The 26,609-nt window shown below is 40.3% G+C and overlaps 1 protein-coding gene across 1 annotated transcript in view; it reads left to right on the forward strand.

Annotated features, from left to right (window-relative positions):
* LOC141739188 (orofacial cleft 1 candidate gene 1 protein homolog) overlaps positions 1-26,609 on the forward strand; it is a 46,930-nt gene that overhangs the window by 17,850 nt on the left and 2,471 nt on the right. The window contains exons 5-7 of the mRNA XM_074575978.1: positions 1,450-1,536; positions 5,973-6,056; positions 11,653-11,822. Coding sequence (XP_074432079.1) covers positions 1,450-1,536; positions 5,973-6,056; positions 11,653-11,822 — 341 coding nt within the window. The remainder of the gene's footprint in view (positions 1-1,449; positions 1,537-5,972; positions 6,057-11,652; positions 11,823-26,609) is intronic.

The raw sequence follows: 26,609 nt of genomic DNA on the forward strand, positions 1-26,609 counted from the left end.
ACTTTCCAGCAATTTACATTTACTGCTATGAAGTAATTGAATAAAGAGATGCATCATCATTTTCTTTTTTAGCACATGGGTGAATTATTTTACCAACGTGTGAAGGGGTGTTCACATAACATCACGGTGCTTTGTGCTAGAGAAAAACAATTACAGTGAATAAGGTAGAATGGCTCTGTTATTGCAGTACATAAGACTTTGATTACATACTGCCAAGATTCATACCAGCCTAGTAGTTGTTGACAGATAAAGTAACAAAAATGAAACTCATTTATTTTTTCTTTATTGAGACCTCAAGGTAAAGCAAATTTTCAGTTCTTGTACTTACTACATTGAAGGAACAGAGACTGACAGTCAAAATGTGCCGGTCCAGAAATATAAATTAAACCTAGTTTCATATCAAAGTTTCATTTAGTCTCTGAAAAGGAGGTGCTGCTTGGATTATTTTTGATCCTAAAACAAATACACTGTAGACTACTATAGTGTATCTTGGATGAATTAACCCCCTCGTCCATTTAGTGCTTTTGTATTTTCCAGGATATAGATCTGTGTCTATTCAAGCAGTTTTAAAATTTGTTACGGACTTAATTATTTTACTTTTGCTCTTTTTAGTAATAATTTACTATATTTGCAAATCCAATGAATGTAAGGATGGTTTTAATAGAGTGTAGCGCTTTTGCTGAAGGAAGGACACGTTTTGAGGAAAGAGGCCTCCTTCCCCCCTTGTGTAAAGAAAATTCTGGCTTTTACTGGGATTTGCTCTAGGCAGTTATATGCTGCATTATTCCTTGATAAGTCTAACAAATTACTTTTTTTGGTAAACTTGATTAGTTTCTAAAGAGCAGATAAAACTAGCCGTTGAAATGGAAAGTGCTAAAATGAGTGGTTTTATCCCATCAAAATCTTGGATTAGTTACCTAGCCCAACTGAATATAATTGCTGTTCAGATTAATGAGGCAGTATTCTAGTATCTCCTCTGTAATTAAACACTTCTCTGGTTGAATACAGTATTAAAGATGCACCAGACGTTGAAACCTCAGTGGTGAAATTTAAAACTGTTGAAATTGGAGGGGTCAGCTGTGAAACACAAATTCCTCTGCAGCATGGGTAATTCACTTGTAAAATGTGTTTCAAGAATAATTTGGCTTATGTTAGGGATGCTGGATTTTTTAAATTTTTCTTATCTTTCCATCATCTAAATTTGAGAATTCTTCTCATTAGTTCCTGAGCAAAAGTAACATAAAGTGCACTTGTTTCTAGAATTACCTTTTCTGACCTTTCACAAGATGATAATTGCAGTACTAGTAGGCTTAGAGGAGTTGTTAAAAAAATTAAGCTTATAGAGTAGCAAAAAATGCCCCTTTGCTTGCTGGTGTCGATTTCAAAATTAACATTTTCGTTCATGTGCTTCTAATAATCGCTGACCCTTACTTCATGTGCTTTCCACAGGAAATGAATACAGCAGAAATTACTTTGACCCGTTGATGGATGAGGAAATAAACCCAAGGCAGTGTGGGATGGAGGTCAGTGAAGAAGGTGAGGCAGAATTAAGTATGTAATTTTGGTGTCAGAATATTCCTTTCCATTCATGAAAATGAGGTGACAAAGATCACGTATGCAGTTCTATTTAAATATTGAGGTTTACAATTTAAATTATAAGCCTTACCCGCTCTGAACACGATAGGCAGCATGCATAGTCTTTGATCAAGGACAGTGAGTTAATGGATGGGTAAAAGTGAGGCTGTGCTGTATTCACTCCTCTACCGTAGCAAAATGAAATGTGGTCTGAGAACATTGTCTACGTCGTGTTCTCTTTAATTAATGAAGTTAGTCCCGAACTAAGTACTAAGCTGTAGCTTGTTTGCAACCCTGCTCCCAAAATCCCTCTTGGAGAGCAATTTTGTTACTGAGCTGAACGTGTGTTTGCCTAACTGAAAGAAACCCCAGAGTCTGTAAAAGTTCCCCACATGTGACGAGGCTTTTTTGGTTTTCTTTTTGTCAGTTTAGCTGAGGCGTTTAGCTTTGCCCTCTGTGGACAACAGTGAGGAGTGGGCAGGGTGTAACTCTGCAGAGCTGGGAGAACTGAATTTCTGCATGGGTATGAGAGAGATGAACCAGGAGGTATTGTCTTTCACTGCAAGCGGAGGAAATTCTCCTTCCATGTCATGGCGTTTAGATAAAAAAGGGTGGGAAATGGGCCTGCCTGAATTTGTGTGGAGCTAAGAAAGAATGTCATCATGGTAATGAAGTGCTTAGCTGTGCACTGAGTGCTTTGGCCCAGCTCCTGTTGTTAAGGCGCAAACAACCTGATAGCACGCAAGAGCCAGTTCTCCGGTGCTGCTGTCCTAGCCCTTCGCTCTTTTAAACCTTGCACTTATTTGTACTGCAGACCCTCTCTAGACACACTGTTGCAGTCAAATCTAAAAACAATTTGCTATAAAGGGTCTCAAAGTAGGTCACTTCTGACATTCATGAGAAACTTTGAGTAGATATGGAGGTTTAAAATTTTGAGGCAAAAACTCATGTGACTGAGAAAAACAGGCTCTGATGCACATCAGTAACTTGAATTTCTGCATACTGGTGAAAAAGATCAAGGTATATCAAGGGTAAATTACATCTAACCCCTATAATTTCCCCATTCGTTGTATAGAACAGCAACGTAATACCTCGGAAGACAACTTTTGGCTTGGAGATTTTAAATGAAAGATTTTATTTCTGTAGGTACTGCCTTGGTTCATCTTGTGAATAGGTATCACGAGTCACGATCTGCTTCGTAACCACAGAATGAAAAGCAGATTAGATTTCTGTGTCTGTGCGTGTGTGCCTAAAAACGTGTACGGATAGAGTGGTGACATAAGGGACATGTGGAAATACACTTTTCCTTGTGAGAAAATGTTCTCTTGCCCACAAAATATTCCCTAGCCTGTGTTGAGGAGGCTGAGTGGTACACACTTAACCTTAATTGGTTTTTTGGTGGGTTTTCTTGTTTGTTGTTGGTTTTTTTATTTTTTACAAAAATCTGAAACAGATGAAAGGTCTGAAAAAGTCCATCTGTTTACAGGGGTGGGAGTGGAGAAGTGGTTTTAGGTACTTGCAGATCGGGCTAGACCTGAGATTCACTTGTGAACAGTTGTCCTTTGGTGTTCCTCCTTTTTCTCCGCAGTGAAAATGTCACTCAAAGGTTGAGGTAACACTTGTTTATTAAAGGTCCGTTAGCAATGGTACTGGCCTGAGATTGGTTATGTCGATATCTGCAGACCAGTTATAAGTCTCTATTTACCAACACCTCTGCCAAGAGCAAGCCTCCCACCTTGGAGATATTCAAAAGCTGTCTAGACATAATCCTGGGCAACTTGGCTCTAGATAGGCCATCTTGAGCAGCGGGGCTGGACCAGATGACCTTCAGAGGTACCTTCCCACCTCAACCAGTCTAATTCAGTGATACTCACAAACCAGGCTTGTTGTCTGTCTGGTTTCCTTTTCCTTGCAGAAGCGTTAAATAAATGGAACTACATTTGTGTGTAGTGGAAGGAGTTATAAAGGACAGACAGAACTGAGGTCTGGTCCTGCATGGTCAATCCTCTGATGGGAAACCATATTCGTTTACCTTCTCCTTCTGTCCAGCAGCTGGTCACTAACAAGAGATGAAAGCAGAACAAGATGAAGAAATCAGTGCACACTTTAAAGTTACGCTCTTCTTATGACTTAGCCAAGTCAGGCTCAATGCCCAAAGAGAATAGATGGTGAAAGCAAATCTTCAGCCACTAACTCTATTACGCAAAGTTAAATATCATTTTAATGTGTTCATCGTATGGGATTCTTTAATGGGTTATTCTGTGAAAATGAAGATATTAGCAATTATCGTTTCTATATTTGACAAATTAAATTTGTTCTGGAAATTTGTCTGAGTTGATAATGCCCTGAGAACAAACAACACCCCACTATGGATTTGCTTCCCCTCCTCCACTCCTGCTCCCTGCCAAGGGAACATTTCAATGTTACGTGCTAAAAAAAATAGAAAAGATTCTGTACTTGCAGAAAAGGTTTGTAGAAGCCTCCCTCTTTGAATGCTGTGTGTAACTGAAAAACTTGGCTCTGAAATGTCACGGTAAAGATAATCTATTCTTTGAGATTCTATCAAACACTTAAAAAAAACCACCCAAGGTCCCTTGTAGCTGTACTTCAATCCACCTATTTTGTATGCATTTCTTTGGTCTTCTACCTGCCTGTCTTCACTGATAACTTAGAGAAGTCTGGGAGACCTGAAGAGAAAATAGTCTCAACTGGTCATTTCTCCCTTGAATATAGACACCTGAAGTGATTTTTAGGTCTCATGGAAAAAGGCACATGTATGTCTGTGTGACTCTTGCTCTTTTTAAAAACCTGCAGATGTTACTGGGAATTCGAATGACTGACCAGCCGATAGATCAAAATTCATAGTATGCTGTAATGTAGATAATGTGTTAGAATTATAGACAGCAAGGTAAAATTTCTAATGAAGATCCAAAATAACATTAGAAAACAAATTAGGTACTTTGATTTTTTTTTTTTTTATTAAGAGTCAAACAGAATTCATCTGGCAGTTTGAATATAGATAATCATTTCGACTAATCTATTTAGCAGAATTAGTAAACCAGTTTCAGTGCAGATCAAGGTATAATATTGCTAGCCCTTTAAAAGTATATGATTATGTACTTTTTATTTTAAATGCTCTTTCATAACTCAGAAGAAAATGATAGTCACCTCTGCTATGAAACTAGCACTAATGTATTGAGTTTGCGTGGCAAGGTTTTGGTAGTGGGGGGGGCTACAGGGCTGGCTTCTGTGAGAAGGTGTCAGAAGCTTCCCCTGTGTCTGATAGAGCTGATGCCAGACGGCTCCAAGATGGACCTAAAGCTGACCAAAGCCGAGCCCATCAGTGATGGTGGTAATGCCTCTGTGATAACATATTTAAGAAGGGGAAAAAACAGTGAGAATATGTGAGAGAAACAACTCTGCAGACACCCAGGTCAGTGAAGAAGGAGGGGGAGGAGGTGCTCCAGGCGCCGGAGCACAGATTCCCCTGGAGCCGGTGGTGAAGACCATGGTGAGACTGGCTGCCCCCCTGCAGCCCATGGAGGTCCATGGTGGAGCAGATATCCACCTGCAGGCAATGGAGGACCCCACACCAGAGCGGGTAGGTGCCCGAAGGAGGCTGTGACCCCATGGGGAGCCCGTGCTGGACCAGGCTGGAGCAGGTTTATTGGCAGGACTTGTGACCCCACAGGGGACCCACACGGGAGCAGTCTGCTCCTGAAGGACTGCACCCCATGGAAGGGACCTATGCTGGAGCGATTTGTGAAGAATTGCAGCCTGTGGGAAGGACCCGCGTTGGAGAAATTTGTGGAGGACTGTCTCCCGTGGGAGGGACACTATGCTGGAGCAGGGCAAGAGTGTGAGGAGGAAGGAGAGGCAAAGACAATGTGTGATGAACAGGCCACAACCCCCATTCCCCATCAGCATGTGCTGCTCGGGGGGAGGAGTTAGAGAAAATCGGGAGTGAAGTTGAGCTAGGGGAGAAGGGAGGGGTGGGGGGAAAGATGTTTTAAGATTTGGGATTTTTTTTCTCATTACCCTACTCTGACTTCTAATTGGCAATAAATAAAATGAATTCCTCCAAGCTTAGTCCGTTTTGCCTGTGATGGTAATTGGTCAGCGATCTTTCCCTATCCTTACCTCAACTGATGAGCCTTTCATTATAGTTTCTCTCCCCTGTGCAGCTGAGGAGAGGGAGTGATAAAGAGGCTTGGTGGGCACCTGGTGTCCAGCCAGGGCCAACCCACCACAACTGTGAAAACTATTTGAAAGTGTCAAATGGTTTCTTAACTTTTGTATTTGAATGTCTGTCTGTATAGTTTAAAGTAGTGTTTCCTGAAATGCTACTGGAAGAAACAGTAAATATTTCACTGTTTGTTTTTGTTTTTTTTTTTAAGATCCTGTGAAATTTGATGAGCAAATCCTGTATGATAAACTCATGAAGGTTCTGGATGAAGAAAACAAGATGCTGGACTTCCAAGGTAAAGAGCAAAATCATTTGCATAAAGAAAAACAAAACTCTTTTGAGTCTGGATATGGGGAGGAGAGTGGGTAATCCATCCCCTTGAACTTAGAAGCAAAAGGGACGTTGGCTTTAATGCAAGCCTCTAAGATCTTTTTCCCCAAATGTTTTTGTTTTGAGTCATGTTTATGTGGTTTTAAGTGTAACTTAAGTGGCATGCTTTCTCTAGGCTGCTTCATTGCATGTTGAATTCCACCCATAGAAATGAAGACTGGAAATGTCATTACTTATATGCTTAAAGCTAAAAATCTAAATCCTTATTTAAGCTCATAAATTGGTGGGCCATTTGTCAGATCCATTGGTTATGTCAGGCAGTGTTTGAGGTTATCTACGTAAGGATTTACACTGGCAGGGAGGGAAGAAAATTATTTCTGTGATTTTCTAGAAATACCAAATTGATGTTCCACCTACAGCAAAACAACAACATGTAAGAGAAGAGATTTCTTCACTTCAAGCCAGCAGCCTTTGGCTTCACTTATTTGTACGTGTGTTATTTCGTACCCACTTGATTCATGAGGCTGTTACCACCACAGCCTTTCCACAAGGTGCGTCTGTTCTCTCTGGTTCATCCTAGGAGGAGTGGCATATGAACAAGCCCCAGCTCAGGGCCGCCCTCACGTTTTTTGTGTATCCCACTTACTTCCCCTTCCTTTCGGCAGAGGTCTTTTGTACAAAGGTATTTTCTGTTCTTTGTATCTGTATGAGATTTCGTGTTCCATTTTGGTTACATCCAGGACCTACTGTGCCAGAGAGACAGAGCAGGTGGTTGCCCATGACACTGGAGCTCCAGGAGCTGCAACGTGTTTTATGACTATGTAGTTTGCGAGCAACTCTGTTTTAGAAGAGGCAAACGTTTTCATTTGCCTAGGGTTTCAGAATCCTTGAACTGGCGCTGGTCATATCAGTAGCATCTTTGAAACCTATTTTGTCTCATTTTAAATGCAAGGAAAAGAAACTACAACAATCATAGCTAAATTCATGCAGATAGTTTAAGCAAAAACCTTTAAGAAATTATTAGCAAGCCTGCTACCGTTGCATGTTAATCTAGAGCTCCACATTGCTGAGAGATTATAACAGTGCTGCAGGTTGATCGTGGCTTTTATTCTGCAACCACACAGATTAAAATAAAAATATGTTTGGCTGTGAAATCAACATTATTTCTATAGGAAAGTTTGACATGGGGTGTCTATCTGTGGTACTTCTGCAGTCCCCATCTAACATTTACAACATTTCATGGTCTTCAATAACTTTATCATCAAAATAACCCTGTATGATGATTAAGGAAAATGTCCTGCTGTCATTTTACAGACTGCCCCAGGGTGAGATCTAGTAACCTTTCCATTAGCTTTTGGAATGTTATCTTCTGAGCTCCCCCAAAGTGGTGGGAGAGGGAGAGAGAAGCATTTCGGGGCAGTGGTTCAACCCACTTTGCATGGGCACCTCTTAGATGATTAGAGGCCCTGGAAGCAGTTTCTCTTTCTTTTGGCTCTAGAAGGGTCTTGAACAACAGACTCAGACTTGACCATTACTTTTTCTATGGCTAAAGGTAAGTGTCTATTTGTCTACTTCTAAGCAAGGGTACCAGGGAGTAAAGAGGAAGCCTTTCCCATCTATCAGTGGTTATTCTCTTTTTCAGCTAGGTGCCTTAAAACTTTATATTATATTACAAATAACATTAATGAATATTGTTAAGATTTTTTACAGAGGATAATAGCAAATAGCATATTTAGAGAGAAATAAGGTTTCACTGACCTCTTCAAATGTTTATAATTTAAACTCACCAGGTATGTTTGAACTAAAAATGTCCTTTTCTCCAACTAGTTTTACCAAAGCACCGTGAGAGAGAAAATGCTCTTATTACTGTTCGGCTATGTGCGGTGTGAGACAGGTTCAAATCCCTCATCCATCCAAAGCTGTTTGAACGTTTGTGGTGTGCTCTGCGGACGGTGACCTCGCGCTGAGGGTGCCGAGGTGGCTGAGCTGCTGGCTCACTGATTCACTTCAAGGGCAAGCAAATCCATTACATGTGTGTCTTGCACTACAGGAGCACGTCAGAGTCCCCCATGTAGGCATGAAGGCAACAAGCGGTGCAGATACTGAAGTCCAGCCTGCTGCTGTCTTGTGTCTTGAGCGGTGCTTCAGTGCTTTTATTTCTTAAAAGTGCCATAATGGGTCTCAGATCTAGTCCTGCGGGTGAATGTCGTGCCTTGTCCTAGCTGAATTTTTTACCTTTCTTGACTTGGTTGAATAAAATCCAGCAAAGAGCAAGATTTTCCTGAGGAAGCGAGGCTTGTGCAGTCTCCGCCTCTGGATGTGTATATTGGGCTGTATTTATTTCTGCTTGTCTGTGTTTCCCCCTCTCAGTTTTTGAACCTGTTGTTCACTTCCAAACCCTTTTTTTTTAAGAGAAAGCAAGTCTCACAGGTCTGACTTCCCCACCAGTTTTATGGAAGTGGGCAGCTGAGCAGAGCAGACAAGCATTATTAATGTCTCCACTGAGGGAAAAGCTAATATGGGAGTTTGACCCTTATTAGACTGCAGAAAATCCATAGAAAACTAGGATTCATTTGGTTCCATTCTTACAGAACTGCTTCTTTTCTTCATTTGACCACTGAGCTGAAAAATCACGTAGTCATACAGTCCTAATTAATAGATGATCCCCAAAGGAAAGGAGAGAACATGGCTCAGAATTCATATAACTGTATATTTAAAGCATTTTGTCGCTGAGTAACCTGTTGGTGACTCTTGTGGTACGTATTAGTTCATGTTATAAGGCAGCTTAAAAGGCAACATTAGTGGTTTGTTTTTTTAGAGAAAGAGGTAGACTGTATATTTTTTCACCTAGGGATAAAATCTCTCAAACGATGCAAGACCGTGATCCGTGCACATCTAAAATGGTACTAGGTGAATAGCAAAAAAAAATAATTGTTTTCTGTTCTTTGGTAACAACTGAAAAATTGAGGTGCAGTGTCTTGCAGCATGATAGTTGTTTGAAACTGATGCATGAGCCTTTGGCGATGTACTATTTTAGCTATAATTATACACAGAGTCTTCTAGAACCAGGCAGCCAAAATGCATTTACCATGTGGAGTTTATAGCTGCTTTATACATTCAAACCCATGCTGAGGTGTAGTCTGCTGGTGAACCTACCCTTTAAATTCTCATCTAAGTATATAAATCACTGCAATCTGATGGACAAATGCAGGAGCAAATGAAGTTACAAGCAGCCAAGCTAATACTGGAGAGATTTTTTTAATTACACCACAGCGTCTACAAATACAACCTGTACTAAGGAGAAGTGATTTAAACTACGTGGCAAGCATGACTTGCAGGGTTAAGTACAGCCAAGGCAATGAAAAGTTTGACGCAGATGCTAACAACTTGAAGCAGCCAGTTTTTAATTAGTTTATCAATCTATCAATGAATTTCCTCGTAAATTTTCAGCCACTTCGTCACGTGTGTATGAAGCAGTAAGATTTTTAACACCGGGGCTACTTAAGTTCAGCAAGGAGGTGGAGGCTTTGTTTTGGTCAAGCGTTGCTGCAGGGCAGCAGCTCAAGCCTCTAACCTGTGGGTCAGTTCAGACAAGGAGCAACCTGATGGTGACCGAGTTTCAGAGGTCTCTTTGCAAAGCCAGCGTAGAAGGAATAAACCAGCTGAACAACCCTCTTCTCTCCCTGTCTCCAGCTTAGGCAAATGAACAGTTTTTCCAAATGTGCTTAAATGAACATATGTATCTTTTCATCAAATATTTTTCAAATCTGAAATGTAATTTATCTCTGTATTTGTAGCAGTTATTTCCCCCGAAAAGGCGAAAATGTTTTCTCTCTTATTTTGCTCTTTTCCCAAAAACTGTGTGTTAATAAGTTCAGCGTCTTCCACCAAACTGAGTTCATTCGATGCGATTCCTCACAAAACTAATAAACACAAAAAAGAGAAAGGATGTTTTGATGAATCACTGCATGGTCATTTTTGTGAAAGGAATGTTTTTATTCCTTTTTCGATATATAAGGGCTGTCTCTCTACACCCAGTGTATCCTGAGATAGGAATGTACAGTCTTCCCAGAACATAAGCTTGCTCTGCTCCTGTGAAAGCAGTAAAGCAGCTGATTTATACCAGCTGAGCATATGGCCCGTTGTGTACAACACGGCGTCGAGAGGGACAAGCTGCGTCTTCTGCTGTTGGCAATGTTTCCTTTTCCAGCGCTTCCTGGATTTTCTCTCTCCTAGCCAAACCCTTAATGTTAGAATAAATTTAAATGCAAATATTGTTTTGTTTTTGCAGTTAATAGTTGTAGGTCAAATCACTTTTCATTAGGCTTGTAAGATGCTACGTGAAGAGATTGTCTACCCTAAGGTAAATTGTTTGGGTTGTTTATATCTACTGCACACTTCCCCCAACGTGATTTTGAATTATATCCTGTTGTAATTAAATAAAAAACCCACCCTATTTCCTGTGTGTTGGTGGCACCGAGGCGATTTAAGTACTCGGGAGGCTCAACAATTAAAGTCATTAAACAACGAGTAGTGAGCAAAACTGAAAAATTTAATAGCCTTAGTTTTATCTTTCCTTTCCTGGTCTTCATTAGCGAATGACAGACTTCAAAGGGGAGTGAGAAAAAAAAATATCTTCTAACTGCTTTCATGTCTTAGGATGGACAAAGAGAAAAACAAATAACTAGATATGGCATTTTCTTGCAGAGAAAGGCACAGAGAACTACAAAAACATGCACTTACACACAGAAATATGAAGCAAGAAAGATAAAGTCAGATGTGGACAACCTGATATCTGTGATTTCTTAGTGACCCTAATGTGGAGAAATGAGTAAAAATAGTCGTCTTTATTATTTGTGACACAAACTAGTATTAGTACTGTAGCAGATAACAATGAAAAGACATATTTTTTTACATAGCATGATGAATTAGACTGAAAAAACGACACAGCTTCTCTTTAAGTTTGACTTCATGAATGGGATTTATTTTTATTTATATGCAGCATGTACTCTTTGTTTCTGCATATCTCACTGCAGTGAAATCAGGGGAAAGATGTGGGTGAGAGCAGAACTGGACCCAGTTAATTAGGCAGGAGTTGTGCACACACACCTGGGGGAGGAATGTGATCCTCCAGGGCGAGCGGGAGGAAGATGAAATGCTTGGAGTGGCTCCACCTAAAACGCCCTTTCAATTGCAGTTATTCCTCCTCTTCCTCAGGAGTGAAAGCCAAAGTTGTTCCAAATCCCAATTCCTTTAAGATTTACAGGGGAGCAAAGTTATGGTGGAAATGCAGAGCACCCCTTTTAAAAATTATTTAAGGAACAAGCTGCACCTGCTGAATTTGTCCCTGTATGCAGGTGTTGCTCTTGAAGAGAGTTTTCCTGATAACGGCATTTGGAACCTGGCAGTTGTTCTACTGCTGTTATTCATTACTATTCATTTTATGATGTGAATTGTTGTCTTAAAATGTTGGTGGGCCAAACACGTTAACTGAGAAAGTACTAACCAGGAAATCAACTCCCTTTTGCTAAGAGATAATCTGCCACTTTTGTTTCAAGCAGCCCATGTAGCCAGTGAAGATTTTCCGGACTCCGTGATGCCTGTCAGCTCCAGTAAGGCACGTGACCTTCACAGGGAGCTTGAAGATGAAGTGATTCCTTCATATATCGAACAGTTTGAGAGAGATGTTCAGGATGACATAATTCTGCTTGGCAGCTTTTCACTGGAACAGGTCAGAGTTAAGAACTATAAGACAATTTTATCGCTTGCTTCATAACATGATGCTGGCTTGTTAACCTTGTACACCCCAATTCTATTTCACTGCCCGGCAATACATATATTGAAAGGGGAAAAGATAACCCATTTCGTTGGCTTGCTTTATGAGACTGGCACTTTGCTAAGCTAACAGCAGGACCTTTATCTTTGTCTCCATTTCAATGTGAATAAAAATAGATTGCCTTCCTTGCTTCTTTCCTAAATAGTGGAGTGTCTCTGACTGCTCCGTAGTAAGTATTGCAATTGAGTTTCAATCAAGAGCCTAAGCTTAGGACATCTCTCTCTGCCAAATTTAACAGAGGCTTATTCATCTATCAACAAGCAAGTTCAGATTGGAGTCCAGGAAGGATTTGTGTAGTGATACTCACTGTAGAGAGGATAAGATTATTCTCAAATTATGAATCTGTTGTGTTTTTCAGGATGGCAAAGCTTCCTATGGTTTTCTTTTTACATTTTGCAGTGTAAAGAGACAGGGTTGGGTTCATGTTGACAAAGGCATGAGTTTTCAGGGCTGAAATGATACTTGTGGGCACCTAACTACCATTTGTCCCTTTGAAAAATCTCATACTAAGACTAGGGGACAGGAAGAGAGATTAATTGATGAATCTATCATTTTTAATTAGCAACATGAGAACAGCGCACTGGCTCTGATGGGCTTAAAATAGGTTACCCAGTGACTGATAATGATCTAAGATTTCTTTTATTTTCAGAGGAAGTTTTTAGAATTTTTTCACTGCAGGACTAAACCTCATCATTGCCTTCTGCGTATTGGTGAGGGACACAATCCCTTCCTTGCTGCTTTCCTCTAAATCCTTGCTTAGCTGTATTTCATTCCGTCTGACTTTTTTTGGAGCTGTATGCATCATGCATAGAAGGTGGTTGGGGGAATATTGCTCAAAGAACATGAAATGGGAGAGAAACCTGAGGGAAAAACACTCAGATGGTACTAAGAGCATTGCCTGCCTCATGGGACTGTTGGAGTAGGAACCTGGGAATGGGTGACCAGAGTGCTGCACCTTTCCCAAAGACTTTGTGTTGAGAGTTCATGCTTTAACTAAGTTTGGGCTATTTGGGTGCTCCCAAAGCTTCATGAGACTCTTTGATGCCTGAAGGAACACAATAGATTTGTCAGTACTTTGTTTACCCTCCCTCTAAACAGGGTCACTGGGAGGCTGATCATCTTACTTGGACTCTTTTTGGAGGTATTCAGCAAAGTTTATTTCCTAGACAGGGGTGAGCTATCTGGTCATCCCAAAACAATGTTCTGCTTTTTAAGTGACAACTGCATATATAAATACACATGTAATACAATATAACACTACTTTTCTTCCTTATTTTCTTCCAAAAGAAAGAAAATCCTCATTTAATGTTATTGATTGAGCTGCTCTACCATGAGTTTACAGATAGGGACTCAACACTTTATACTGCACAGAAGAGGTCTTGAATGCCTGTGTTTTCTGTCCATTCCTCCCACGCATCTCTAACTTCAGTTGTCCATGCCCTGTTTAGGAGTTCAGTCATGCTGGTATCAGCTGTCACACCTGCATCCTGCAAGAGGGTAACAGGAGGGTCACTGTAAATTCTATATTGTCTTCTGGATCAGTGATGTATATGTCCATCCCTTCCTTGAAACCAGACAGAAATGGTGCATTCAGCCCCTTTGAACAGAAAATGGAATGTGACATTGGAAGTAGAGGCTGTAAACATGCACCTCTTACGGCATATTGGTATTCAAAGACATCTAATAATAATGTGTGCATGCACATTCTTCTTTACTTGACCTTCTTTAATGGACCATCTTTACTCTTTGATCTGTGGATATAACCCTGTAACTCTGCAGCGTTGATGCCTTTCCGCAGCACCTACAGGTTCAGTGTTAGACTGCCGCCATGGTCTTCAGAATCTGTTGCTGCCATCTTTGTGATGCTTCCAGCTTTTGTTGCTTGAATGTGTGTTTCTTGGTTTGAAAAAGTCTTTAGTTTGCCGTGTGGCTTTTACTTCTTATTCAGAAAAAAAACCCTTTCCCTTCCTGCTGCAGGTTTAGTGAGCAGCAAATGTACTTTAGCCAGCATAATTTATGATTACTTAATTTAATCTGCCATAATGACATAAAGTGAGCCTGAAACAAGCTTCTATCAATTTTGCCGTTAGAGGTAACATAATATTTTCAAATGTCTACCAAACTGAGTAATTAACCCTCGGGCTGAGTGAAGGAGTCTAATAGACATCTCTCTCACATTCCTTTGCTTTGAAAAAATGAAAACAAAACATGGGAGCCCAAGGGTTAAAAAAAGCAAGTAAGAGTTTACAGTACATGAGACTAGTTTTATAAGTGAGGTTCAGGAACACACTTGAGTTGCTGCTGTTTCTTATTAGGCTGCCAAAAATTCTCTCCAATGAGAGAGAATGCTGCTTTGCTGGCAGTGTTGGCACGAAGAGGACAGCTATGTATTAACTATCTATCCCTTAGTTCATTGCTTTTCTTCTCTGCTTTGTAGCTTTACAATAAATGGGTGGCTTTTGTTTGAACAGCAGCTCAGTACATGAGATCACCATGATTAAAAGTTTTTGAAAGAGCAGATGCATTTTTCCAAAATAATAATAATAAAGGTTTATGTAAGATTTTAGCTCTGGAACTTTAAGCCACGTCATTCCTTACTTCATGTTCTGTTTTGTAAATGTAAAAGCTGATAGTTGAGGTTGGTAAGACATACATAAGGAAAGATCTGAGAGATTCTTGTAAAAAAGGCATTAAGCAGATGTCAGTGTTCTGTTAACAAACACATTAAAGAATATTAAATTTGGAAAACAGTACTGTTTCCTTCAGCCTACCATGTCGTCCTACAGATTTCAAAAGCCCCAATGATATTTGTTTTTAATAAAGACAAATAAACTCTGTTGAGAGAAAATCATAACTTTGGGACTGTGTTGTGGTGGAAGCTGAGCAGGTACAACCAAGGCTGGGTATGAAGAACATGGCAAAAAAACCATCTGTCATGAGACAATGCAGGGTCGTGTGCTTAAGGGCAGAACTTGATCTTACAGAGCAGAGAAGTATGCAAAGACAGACCTGACGTAATGCTCGCTTAACGTGTTTGATTAAAGGCAAGATGCTCTCAAAACATGAGAGACTGCTGAGGGTGTAGCAAACACTGGTGACTGGGGTGAGAATTGTACTTGATGGGCCTTTGGCAACATAATCTTGCCAGTCATTAATTCAAATGCCATGGAAACAAACCAGCTCTAGGATTTTCAGACGTTTCTGAACTGAGACAATAGAAGTGAATGGTCAGTTTTATGTGGGTTCTCTCAGAAAAAATTAATAGAGAGGCAATTGGAAGGATCAATACTGCCCCAGAAGTCAAGAACATCTCTCCTGCTTGGCCATCCTCTTTTTGCAACTTTGTTGATATTCTTAACTAAACACAATTTGTTCACGACCTCCATCTCTCTCTACAGGATTCAGCCACTACATTTAGCCCTCTATGCTGGGCATAACACCTTGCAGTACTTGGTCATTACAACTATAATAATCAGTTTTGACCCATGACCTCAACGTGAATTACTCAAGAGCCTCGGAAAGTAAAGTGCAAGTTTTGCTCTTCAGTACCAGCAGCTGAGTTATAGTACTAAGAAAGGAGCTATTTGTTGCAGGTGGATAGTAATAAAATGTTGCCTTTCATCAACAGATTCACCTTTTGGTTAAACAAAGGTTAATGCCTCTTGGCATTAGACCTAATATTCTTACAGGGTCAATGTCATCACTGCTCTAACATCTTGCCAAGTCACAGAGAGATCAATTTATATGATGATGGATTGATCAGTTTTTCTTTGGTTAATGGTAGATAATGCGTGGGTAAAATTTGGTACTATGTAAGACAATGACAAATCTACCCTCCAACCAGCAATTTAATCAGGGGGATCAGGCCTCGGTCACATAAAACACCAATGCACATTTGCTTGCATGTTTTACTCCATTGGATAATACTATCATTTATATCCTGATGATATCTGCAGAGCTCCCCTTGTCAAAGTCATAGCCTACTAAGCATTGTACTACCCTGTGTGATGCTTCTTCATGAATATGATACCTGTGTGAATATTGTGTACCTAAAAGCAATGCAGAATTGAAGGTGACGTTTCCTTACCTGAAACCTGGCTACTCCTTTTTGACATTTGCCAAAGTTTTAAATGACTGTGATGTTCGAATGAGTAATTTTTTTGTTTTACTGAGAATTGCAGGTCAAGAATACAAAAGCTGGCAATGTTCATAGAATCACAGAATAGTTTGGGTTGGAAGGGACCTTTAAAGGTCATCTAGTCCAACCCCCCTCAAATGAGCAGGGACATCTTCAACTAGATCAGGTTGCTCAGAGCCCTGTCCAGCCTGGTCTTGAATGTTTCCAGGGATGGCGCATCTACCACCTTTCTGGGAAGCCTGTTCCAGTGTTTCACCACCCTCATTATAAAAAATGTCTTCCTTCTATCTAGTCTAAATCTACCCTCTTTTAGTTTAAAACCATTACCCCTTGTCCTATTGCAACAAGCCCTGCTAAAAAGTGGTTCTCCATCTTTCTTATAAGCCCCCTTTAAGTACTGAAAGACCTCCCTCTGATCATTTTTGTGGCAGCCTTCTGGACCCGCTCCAACAGGTCCATGTCTTTCCTGTTCTGGGGACTCCAGAGCTGGATGCAGTACTCCAGGTAGGGTCTCACCAGAGCAGAGTAGAGGGGAAGAATCACCTCTCTCAACCTGCTGGTTACGCTTCTTCTGATGCAGCCCAGGATACGGTTGGCTTTCTGGGCTGCAAGCGCACGTTGCCGGGTCACATCCAGCTTTTCATCCACCAGTACCCCCAAGTCCTTCTCTGCAGGACTTTAGCATGTTGTAAAAGTGGGTGACTTCAATTTAGTTAAGTTAAATGCTACACATTATTTGGGTGTCAAAGCATCTCTATAGTCTGTTAGTATAATGATTTACATTTAATTTTTGTGCTACCGTAGGAATTATGGGTATCTCCATTTTACAGAGGAAGAACAAGGGCACAGATAGAAATCGACTCCTGTCAGAAGTGCTTAGCACCTAATTTCCTTTTGATGTTTGTCATTAGGCCAAGTTCATTGAATTCATTACAGCCCTTCCAGGTAGACTGCTCCTGGACTGATGAAAAAACACTTCACTGAAACCTATGTTTGAGGGGGGAAAAAACACAAGGGAAAATTCCCAAAGCCTGGGGTATTGGACTTCTGGCCCTTGGACTTCTGATGTCCTGTGTAGTGAGTATACATGGCTCTCAGATATGTGTCAGCAGTCACCCAGCAGGCCCAAAGCTGGACCAAGATCTCAGTATGTGTACCTAGGGGACTTCTCTACCTCACAGGCTGACAACCTGAGATTTCTAAAGATCTCTATTCTATCAGGCTTGCTCCTGCTTCCTCAGTGGGAAGCCTGGGAACTCTCTAGATTTCTAAGGTTTCTCCCCCATTGCTTCTGGACATTCCGATATACACACTTTATTTATTTATTTATTTTTTAAAAAGAATTGGGACAGATGAAATGGGGAGCGTGGAAATGAATGCCAACATAAACAGAACTGCGGAAAACATGTTTTATGTGTTTGCAAAGGGCCTGTCACTGTGCTGTCACAGTGCCCACAATATTAATATAGATGCTCTTTTTAATTGTAATTCTCTTTTGATTGCCTTATTCAGAAGTTATGTGATTTTTAAGCTAAGTAAATATTTAGATGAAAGGAATTAAAATCTTTTATATTTCTTATATTTTTCACTGATAATGGAGTTAACTTAGTTTTTACTGTGTTCTTTCATTCTTTAAGATCAGAAGGGTAATTAAACAACTAAAGCAATTCTTGATATTCTGTTGAGCTGGAACAATGAATCCTACAGCTACTGTAAATGATGATACTGCATTTGCTGCTGCTTAAAGTAATCTGACTGGTCAGCTCTCTGGCTCATTATCCTAATACAAATTCCAGTAAGGAAGTCTATTTCTATGGTTCAATAAACAGAGGCAATTGGAAAGATTCTTCAAAGAGAATTGGTGTTTGCCAAGTCCTGTTGAAGTGACTTCATCAAATACTGACCAACTGTTAAAAGAAGCAGAACTCATATAAGGATTGTAAAGTAAAGAGTGAGTACTGCTGGTAAATAGGTATGTGAACCTGCAAATATAAATACAGTGAAAACATATTTTTAGTTGCTCATGTATTCTCCAGAATTATGTTTAGGTTTTTGTTTCCCCAGGGAGGTTTTCAGTTTTCTCTGTATTTTTAATACATGTAGAGCCAAACTGTAGTCACAGGTGTAGCTAAGTCTTCTGTCGATTTGCTTTTATGACAGGAAGCTCCTTAAAATTAAATTAATTGCTCTAAATATTGTAACTTTTCTGCTTCTGTGGTCTTACAGCAGGGCTGAATTTGTCGAGAGGAATCTGTGCTGGATGGTGCTTTTGAGCTCTACTTCATAGAACAGACTAATTCTGGTGGGGAAGGACTGGGCCTCTGGAGGCTGTCTAGTTAAAAGCAGGTATATTGATACACTTTGAGCAGTTCCAGGCTTTCCATGTGTAATCTGAGTTTTTAAGAGCTTTGGAGTTTGCACCAGTTTGTTAGTGTGGAACATAACTGGGTCATCTATAAGTTGCGAGGTGTAGAAATATTGGGAAAGACAGTCCAGTTGCATTACATGCTTGCTTACTTGCTTAATACAAAGGTGGGAAATCATCGCTGTTGCTCAACCTGCGGGCAATCTGTTAACACAGTTGGTTTCTCTTACTACAGTGCTAGACCCTTAGACAAGATGTGGCTTTCAGGACGAGGTGGTTACGATGAGAACATAAACTAAAGTGTATACGTTCACTCAAAGATGTGCCAGCACAGTATGATGTTATGATACAATTGCTCTTGTCAGCATTCAAATCAGAGAAGGAGGGGCTTACGTTTCAGCTGAAAATGTGAAACGATTTCCACCCATAACTTTCAGGAGAGAGATGGAACAGGATGTGGGCTTTCAGGAGGAGATCTGTTCTCTCCAGAGAAAAATCATTAGGCGTGGCAACTTGTCATTTCCACTGTTGTATTTAAGGCAATCATATACTAAACTGTACTTAAAGTATTGTTTCCCTCTCTGTAATTTTGATATACTAATTGTAAGTGAATGTCTCTTTTAATTATAAAGTGCCCAAGTGCATGTCTGCACACTTGAAACAGAAGATGATGTGAAAGCCAGTACAAATGGAAGTTATTGGATAAAGTTAAAGCCTGTGCTTTTAGATTACAATTATGCAGACAAATTTGTGAGGCAATGCTTTATTGACAGTCAGAAAAAAGAATGGGGACTCAGAAGGACAGGGTAGACCGTAACCTCAGACCTAAACGTCAGTTTTTATGGGGCTGTAACAAGCAAATTAGTCATTATGACTCAGTTTTCCCTATCTGCAAAACAGACCTAAAATTAGATACCTGCTTTAGGGAAGAGTAAGAGGATTAAAGGAGTAAAGTTTCATGAAGGACTTTGAAAAGGCTATGGAGATAATAAAAACATTCTGTGCTGAAATTAACAAACGTTTTTAAATTGAGGAAGAATGGGGGAAAACCACAAAAAAACCTCTCAGTATTTCTGATTGGTATTTCCTTTCAGTTTCTCTTCAGTTCGTGCCATGATTTGCTGTCGGTATCCAGAAAGCAGCAAAGATTGTAAAACCCTGAAGTTCATTACATAGCTTAAGAACATTTTTTCTTTTTTTTTTTTTTCTGTTTTAATGTAAACTATTAATTTTAAATCCACAGATTGGCATAGTTCGCTTGGTTTCCGCTAGCGTCGCTCATGCTACATGAGTTTATACTGAAGGGAACGTGTCCCCTAATAAAATGTGGTTACCATCTCCTGTTGTATCTTGTTAGCATCTTCCATTGTGTCTTACTATTTAGGCTAAAATTACTTGATGCTTCTTAGTAGCTGGTGATTTCTAGGCTAATCTGGAGACACCTGAACTTGTGGAGCTTTGACAGGCTAGCACATTTCTGCTTCAAGTCTGTTCATCAATGGCAAATGCCATTTCAGTGTTGTATATTTTCAGTGCTCGGCTATGGTTGTCAGACACTTTGATAAATGGCCTTGCATACACTTACAACACTCTGTAGATTTTGATGAGGACATCAAAGCTTGATGACCTTGAAGCTACCTCTTCTCAACTGTGAAATAAGAAGCATCTGAAGGAGTACCTGGTGGTTCTGAAGAAACTACAGGTGATCTCTCTGTGAACAGCAAGGCAGAAATGAGAAAAGTGAGTCCTCTGTTTTGAGGCTGGATAGGCAAAATCTTTATTTGCAGAAGCTGCGTAGCTCTGCAACTCACATCCCTCCAGAGGTTCCTCAGTGCATCTTGAGCAAAGTGATTCAAGTTCTTTTAATTTGTTAGTACTATTATCTTGGATCAAAATCCTGAATGAAAACATCTCAGAGTTTTGGGGAAGTTCAGGTCCTTGTTTATCACATCTACAGCTGTATCCACTTTCCGTAACTGTTCAAAATTAGTGTCTTAAATATATATATTTCTTATGAAAGCATTCACTTAGGCAGCAGGACACTGCCTTCCCATATTGACCTGGTAGCTCAGCCTTCACTGCATTGTTAGAAATAATGCAATGCTTTACACAAATTTATCAAAATGATCAGTCTATAATGTTGTCACTAAATGTATCCGTATTACTGTATTACTCAGTGTAATAAGGCTGTGGCACGACTAAAGTAAATCTCACTTTGTTTTCTGCAGTATCAATTTTAAAAGAGAGTATGAATTCTTTTTTTTTTTTTTCCTAGCTGTTACAAATGTCTCAGTTGTCTAAGTTTTTAATTTTATGCTCATGAACGGTAAATTGGTTTAATTTTCTATTTGGAAGGAAAGTCACGGGGGGGTGTGGGGTGTGTGCTTTGTTGCTTTTTCTCTTTCCCTTTTAAAAACATGTCTGAGAGATTGTGGCACATTTTTGGCAGAGTGCACCGTGAATAATACTACCATGTGTCCAGGATTTTGACGCAACTTTACCTCCTGGTTTGTGGGTATCTCCGAGACAAGATCACCCAGATTCCAACAGGCAACGGGCAGTGCAATTTTCAGAGCAGCTACTCTAGAGTCTTTGCTTTCAATGAAGGGCACTCATCCCATTTAACAATGGTAGGATAAGCCTCTCAAAATCTCACTTTGCCAGAAAGGAATATTAACTTTTCTTGCAATATTTTTGGTGTTTTTTTGTCTTTTTTTTTTTTTTTCCCCATCTCAAATGGTTCTTCATTTCTCACTTGTTTTGTGGTATACAGTGCCCTAGACGTTGAAAGTCACTGGGAGTGAACCTCCACGCAGCAGCCAGAGTGTGAAGGAAGAGGGCTGGGTGGCACTGGTGGGGACTAGAGGTGTGGGTTTTGTTTCTAGTCCTGCTGACACTTTGCTCAGTGAGCTCAGGCAAAATTCTCAGTGGCACCTCACTTCTCCTGTCTTGAAAAATTGAGTGGATGGGATTTCCATCACTGCAAAACGTTTTGAGATGCAGAGATGGAAATCCTAGCAAAAAGCTTTCATTTTGGCATCTGTTTACGGCTGGAAAGACAGCACTACCTGCACTGTGATGTACCGATGTGATTTCTCAAGGAGTGGAACGAAGGGGAAACACTGAGATCCTCTGCATGTGGGATCCCTGTGGGTGGTGGGAGGCTGCTGGAGACGCCACTGGTGGTGTCTCCACACTGCCTCTGCTGTGCCCTGACCTGATAAGGAGGACTTGTGGGAAGATGAACCCCCACAGCACTCCTCTCAGGGAGTACAATTTCATCAGGGCCAAGGCTCAACTGTCTCTTTCAAATCGTAATGGGGTGAGCACCTCACCAGAAGATCGTAATACCAGTGCTAGGACTGACCAAAAGGGGAGGGTAAATGTTTTCCCTAAATACACCATTTTTGCTAAATGATACAAAACTAAATCTGCTTTGCTTCAAAGCTTTGCTGAATTCTGTAGGCTTTCTACTAAGAGGAAAGGATGTGTTTGGGCGGGGTTTGTTTAATTTTTTTCCAAATTGGAAATTACTATAGGAATCAAGTCCTACAGTTTGTGAAATAATTTCACAGTGAAAATAGCAAGTCAGCACTGATTAATAGTATTGAGTCAGGTTCTTGTTTTTGTCTGCAGTAGAAACAATACCTACCATTGTGTGCCTCTGGGCTGAGCCCAGGCTGAAAGACCTTTTTCAAATACTGGTCTTGGTCATGCTCTCTGAAATCAGTAGATGGACCATTTGTGTAATTAAACCTGAAGATAGCTGATGAAGAAACTGAGAAAGATGTCTGAAGGAGCTGGCTCACAGCTAAAGCAGTCCTGGTATCATGATAGGAAACAGGAGAAAGCAGTGCTGTGATTGAGGCTTCTGCCTTCAAACACCGCCTCGCTTTCCCCAGTACATCCCAGGCGAGCTCTGAAGGATATCCAGTGGTTCCCAGCTTTTAGTGGCTTTTTTTTTTTTTCTGAAGAGGCCCTCAATGTCTATATCAACTTGAAGCTAAACCACATTTCATGCCTTCTTGTTGGCAACGCCCATTGTCAACAATGGGTCGTTTTTACGGTCTAGACAATGCCAGTGTCATGATGAGAAACAAGAGCTTAGCTATGTGTGTGATGGTATATGCCATTGAGAAAAAGCACTTGGGTTTATTCCAGTAAATCTCTGATTCAAGGAATATTGCAGCAATGATTATTCCACATTTAAAAAAAAAATAACATGGGCTGCTCTCTTTTTGAAAACTTACACATTTTTTCCTCTATTAAATTGCTTCCTGGTGATGGAAATGTCTGGGATTTTTTTTTTTTTTTCTACTGCATCTACTTTCCTTTAGCTTGCGCACCCCTGAGGTAATTAGTGTAGGTTAAAATTTACATAACTGACTTTGGGGTTTTGCAAATAGGAAAGATGGAAATTTATTCAAGGTGGTGAATAATTCATTTTAAAGCAAGTTTCCTGATTTTTTTTAATCATGTAGAAGATGTATTACAGACTCATAGAGATTTTCTGAATAGGACCCTAAGCATTGAATTTTTGATATATTTTATTTCTTAGTGTAGGTAAAGAAATATTAACCATGACTCATTGCACTTTTCCTGTTCAATAAGATTTGAATAAACTTAACAAATTTATTAGGTAGATGATAGAGCTTTTTAAAAATTATCATGACACACTGTGACAAATATTTTACTAGAATCCAGAAGAAATAGTTTTAAATCATATTCCCATTGCCACTTCAGAGGCAGAGAGATGGAAAGCAGTGCAGTTCATACAGGGAACGCCGATTCATATTTTCTTTTGAATATTCATTATTTAATTAAGATTAGGAAGATAAACAATGCTATTGGATAGCTATGGGAGTCTGGTAATATAATCAATTTTTTTTAAAAAAAATTTCTCTACTTCTGGCTCAGTGTAAGCCTGGACTGGTAATGTCTGAATGGTGGTGTAATGTTATGGCTACTTGATATTTTACATGAAGTGAGTTTTCTGTTTCATGTTATTTCTTAATCTTAAGTGCCTGCCTCAGAAAAATCGCTATCCCAGGCATCACCAAGAGTTGGATCCAGGAGACAAATTATGAACCAAGCCCTCCTCCTGCTTTCTGAATTTAAACCACTTCAGCCCAACTTTAAACCCCTTCCTATCTGCCACCAAACTCTGGAAACACCCGATGTCTTTTGGTCAGTAGTTTTCGTTATTAAACCCTCTCAGGGACTTTGAGCTCCATTGCTGGGCACTCTCCGAAACACCCTAGCCTTGGCAGGCTGGCTCCTCTGCCTCGCTGGGGTGATGAATGTCACTGCTTGGTCCTTGCTGCTACTGGGAGAGGTCCCCTATGCCTGCAAGACCGTGTCCCTGTGGAGCAGCTGGGGAGGAGCAAACCGCCTTTTCTCTTGATGCGTTCCCTCATGGCTGTAATGCCCACTGGTCTGCGGGAAGTGGCGCGAGGTGGGTCTGATCACCCCTAACCAGAAAGCTGCCAGCTCTGATGGAGCAGAGCCGGGACCGGAGCCAGCTCCCAGCCCTTCCTGGGGAAGTAGCATTGGTAGTGATTCACCGGGCTGGGTAAAGAAAATCAGTGCCAGCGTCTGTGGAGGCGGGAGAGAAATGAGTCCCGATCTCTGCTCCAGGGACTCGTAGTGTTCAGCCCAATACTGTCCAGGAGCAGGAGGGCTTGGTTCCCACTAACCAAGGAGCGGTGGGGGAGGGAGCATTGCCAATGATACAGCTGCCACGCAGAGAGCTTGCTTTGAGCTAGTTTGGTCATGTCACCTTTGTAATCGTGTATGTGTGGTGCTCGAGCAGGGCTTGGAGGATTTATTGCATCCGTCTGAGGCTCTCTGCTGGGACTGCCGACAAATCATACTGTATTTTAGGGCAACCGTTTTGTCTTTGCTTTAATTTTACAGGGTTTAAACAAGTTATGCTAAGAGCTACTCAGGCAGGCTTTGGTAATATGTTTTTTGTAGTCTGTTTTTATACTCTGATAATTTTCATTTGGGAAATTAGCAGGATGCTTTGCAAATAATTTTTCCAGTGCCTTAGTCTTCAACAGAGACTCCTAAGCTTCCTCGAAAACAGCCAGATATTTGTGAAAAAATTTAGAGATTTGGAAGAAAGAAGACACTTCAACGGACAGATATGGAGCCTCTCATGGGGAATTTTTCTCCATCGGCTATTACATTGTTTCCCTACCAAAATGTTTTTTGGCTTTGAGGCTTGATGAGAGTGGAAGGGAAACAAAATTTTACACTGTTTAGATGACAGTATATGGCATACGGTAGGAAGCCTCCTTGTATATTGCTAGTGTTGCACGCACATATGATTATATCAGGGACACCAGCAGGAAGCAGGAGAGATACCCTTGAATATTCAGCCAGCGCTCTGAACAGTGTGGGTCAGGGAGAAGTGTCTTGTTTTCCTGAGTCTACCACCTTCAACGGGGTAGTTGTTTTTGGGTTTTGCACAGAGAACACAGTCCAAAAATATACGGATGCTGGCTTCTTGAAGACGGACTGACTTTTTCAGCTTGCTGTGGAAGAGTAAAATGATTTGAGGTCCTTCAGCTTCATGCTGGAGAGCCACAGAACTGTGCGGGGGGAGCACTGCTCGTGCAAGTTAGCCTCCTGTGTGTTGCAACATCCAAAAATACCAGTCCCTCTTACCAAACATATAAAAACAGCTGTAGTGATACAAGCAGATTTAAAGGGGGACAAGTGGTGGGGTATCTGGTATTCTATGACTGGTTTGCATGTTATGTTTTGTTGTGTGTGTACAAACACACCAATACGTGCATATATATATATGTATGCACATACATGACTGTGTTAGGTACAGTAAAAATAAGGACTGTGGGACACTAGCGTGAACAAATATACATTGTAACAATCAAGCTTTTAAAATAAGATTAGAGCTCAGTTTCGCTTGGAAATAATGGACTAAGCGTATAGAAAAATATATGGAAAAATTTACGGAAAAAAAAATGGAGTAAAGTAATAGTGGCTGAAATTCCTAATTGCTTCTGAAAACATTCAACCAGAAGACCTAAGGCAAACCTTTGGAAAATTGCACATTTATGGCTTTTATTTCCACGTTCTTTCTGTACCTTCAGAAACAAAATGTAGGGTTTTTTTGTTCTTTTTTTGCCTTTTTTTTTTCTTTTTGGCATGTGGGACTCAAAGCACCACAAGGAAGTCTCTCACCACAAGAAACAAAAGTTGCGAGCCAAGATTCATGAACTCTCTCAAAGGTATGTCAGATAAGGGCTACTTTGTACTTCTATCTAATGTGCTTTTCTTCCAAAGGTCTTTCAGTGCTTTACAGATATTAATGAGTGGAACTTCTCCCAAACAAAGGACCTCAGGCCTAGAAAAATTTAGCCTGTGCTTTTGAAAGAGGCCTCTGTTTTGGATACCTCCATTTTCAGATACCCAGCTTGGGCTGTAATTTTTTAAGTGCTACACACAGTGCACTTCAAAAGGTGACCAAATGGTGCTTTTCATCCCTGCCTCTGAATTACCGTTAGAGAGTGAAGGAAATATGAATTGGAGCAATGTTTTTGTGATCAAACTATAGGTGACCTTCAGATTAAATACATGCATCAAATTACCTGTAAAGAAATGAATGGAGGAAGTAAATAATCCACATGGATACAGCCAAGGAAGCTATGTTCTGCTGTGACCAGCTGATGAGCATGCTGGTGAGCACAAAAGAGGCCTAACTTCACTGAATAAATTATTCTCTTGAATCTAATACCCAGCAAAAGGAGGAAACGGAGAAAAACAATGCAACCCGAAAAGAGATCGAATGCAGTTATTTAAATGTTTGATGTTCAGTAATGAAAACTGTTTACCTTCATAATTGTGTATTAGCAGCTAATAAAGGCAATAGATACAGTAGTTTAAAAGTAATAAAATCAACAACAAAGTGTATTTAATTTTAAATTGAATTGCAAGCAAATGGGTGTCCTAATGAACCCCTGTGTCAGTGCAGCTCTAACCAAATTAAGTGAAATAATTTCCATCATGAGAAACTAAATAAGTATAAAGTTCCAAACAGACCATTCTTCTCAAGGAGAGAAGTTAACTTCTCAGATGTTTCAGCTCTACAAATTAGCTAGACACACTCAAGAAGCATCTTCTGTCACTTCCATTTAGGACAACTGGACACAAG

Source organism: Larus michahellis, chromosome 2 (genome assembly GCF_964199755.1).
Source record: "Larus michahellis chromosome 2, bLarMic1.1, whole genome shotgun sequence".
Taxonomy (NCBI): Eukaryota; Metazoa; Chordata; class Aves; order Charadriiformes; family Laridae; genus Larus; species Larus michahellis.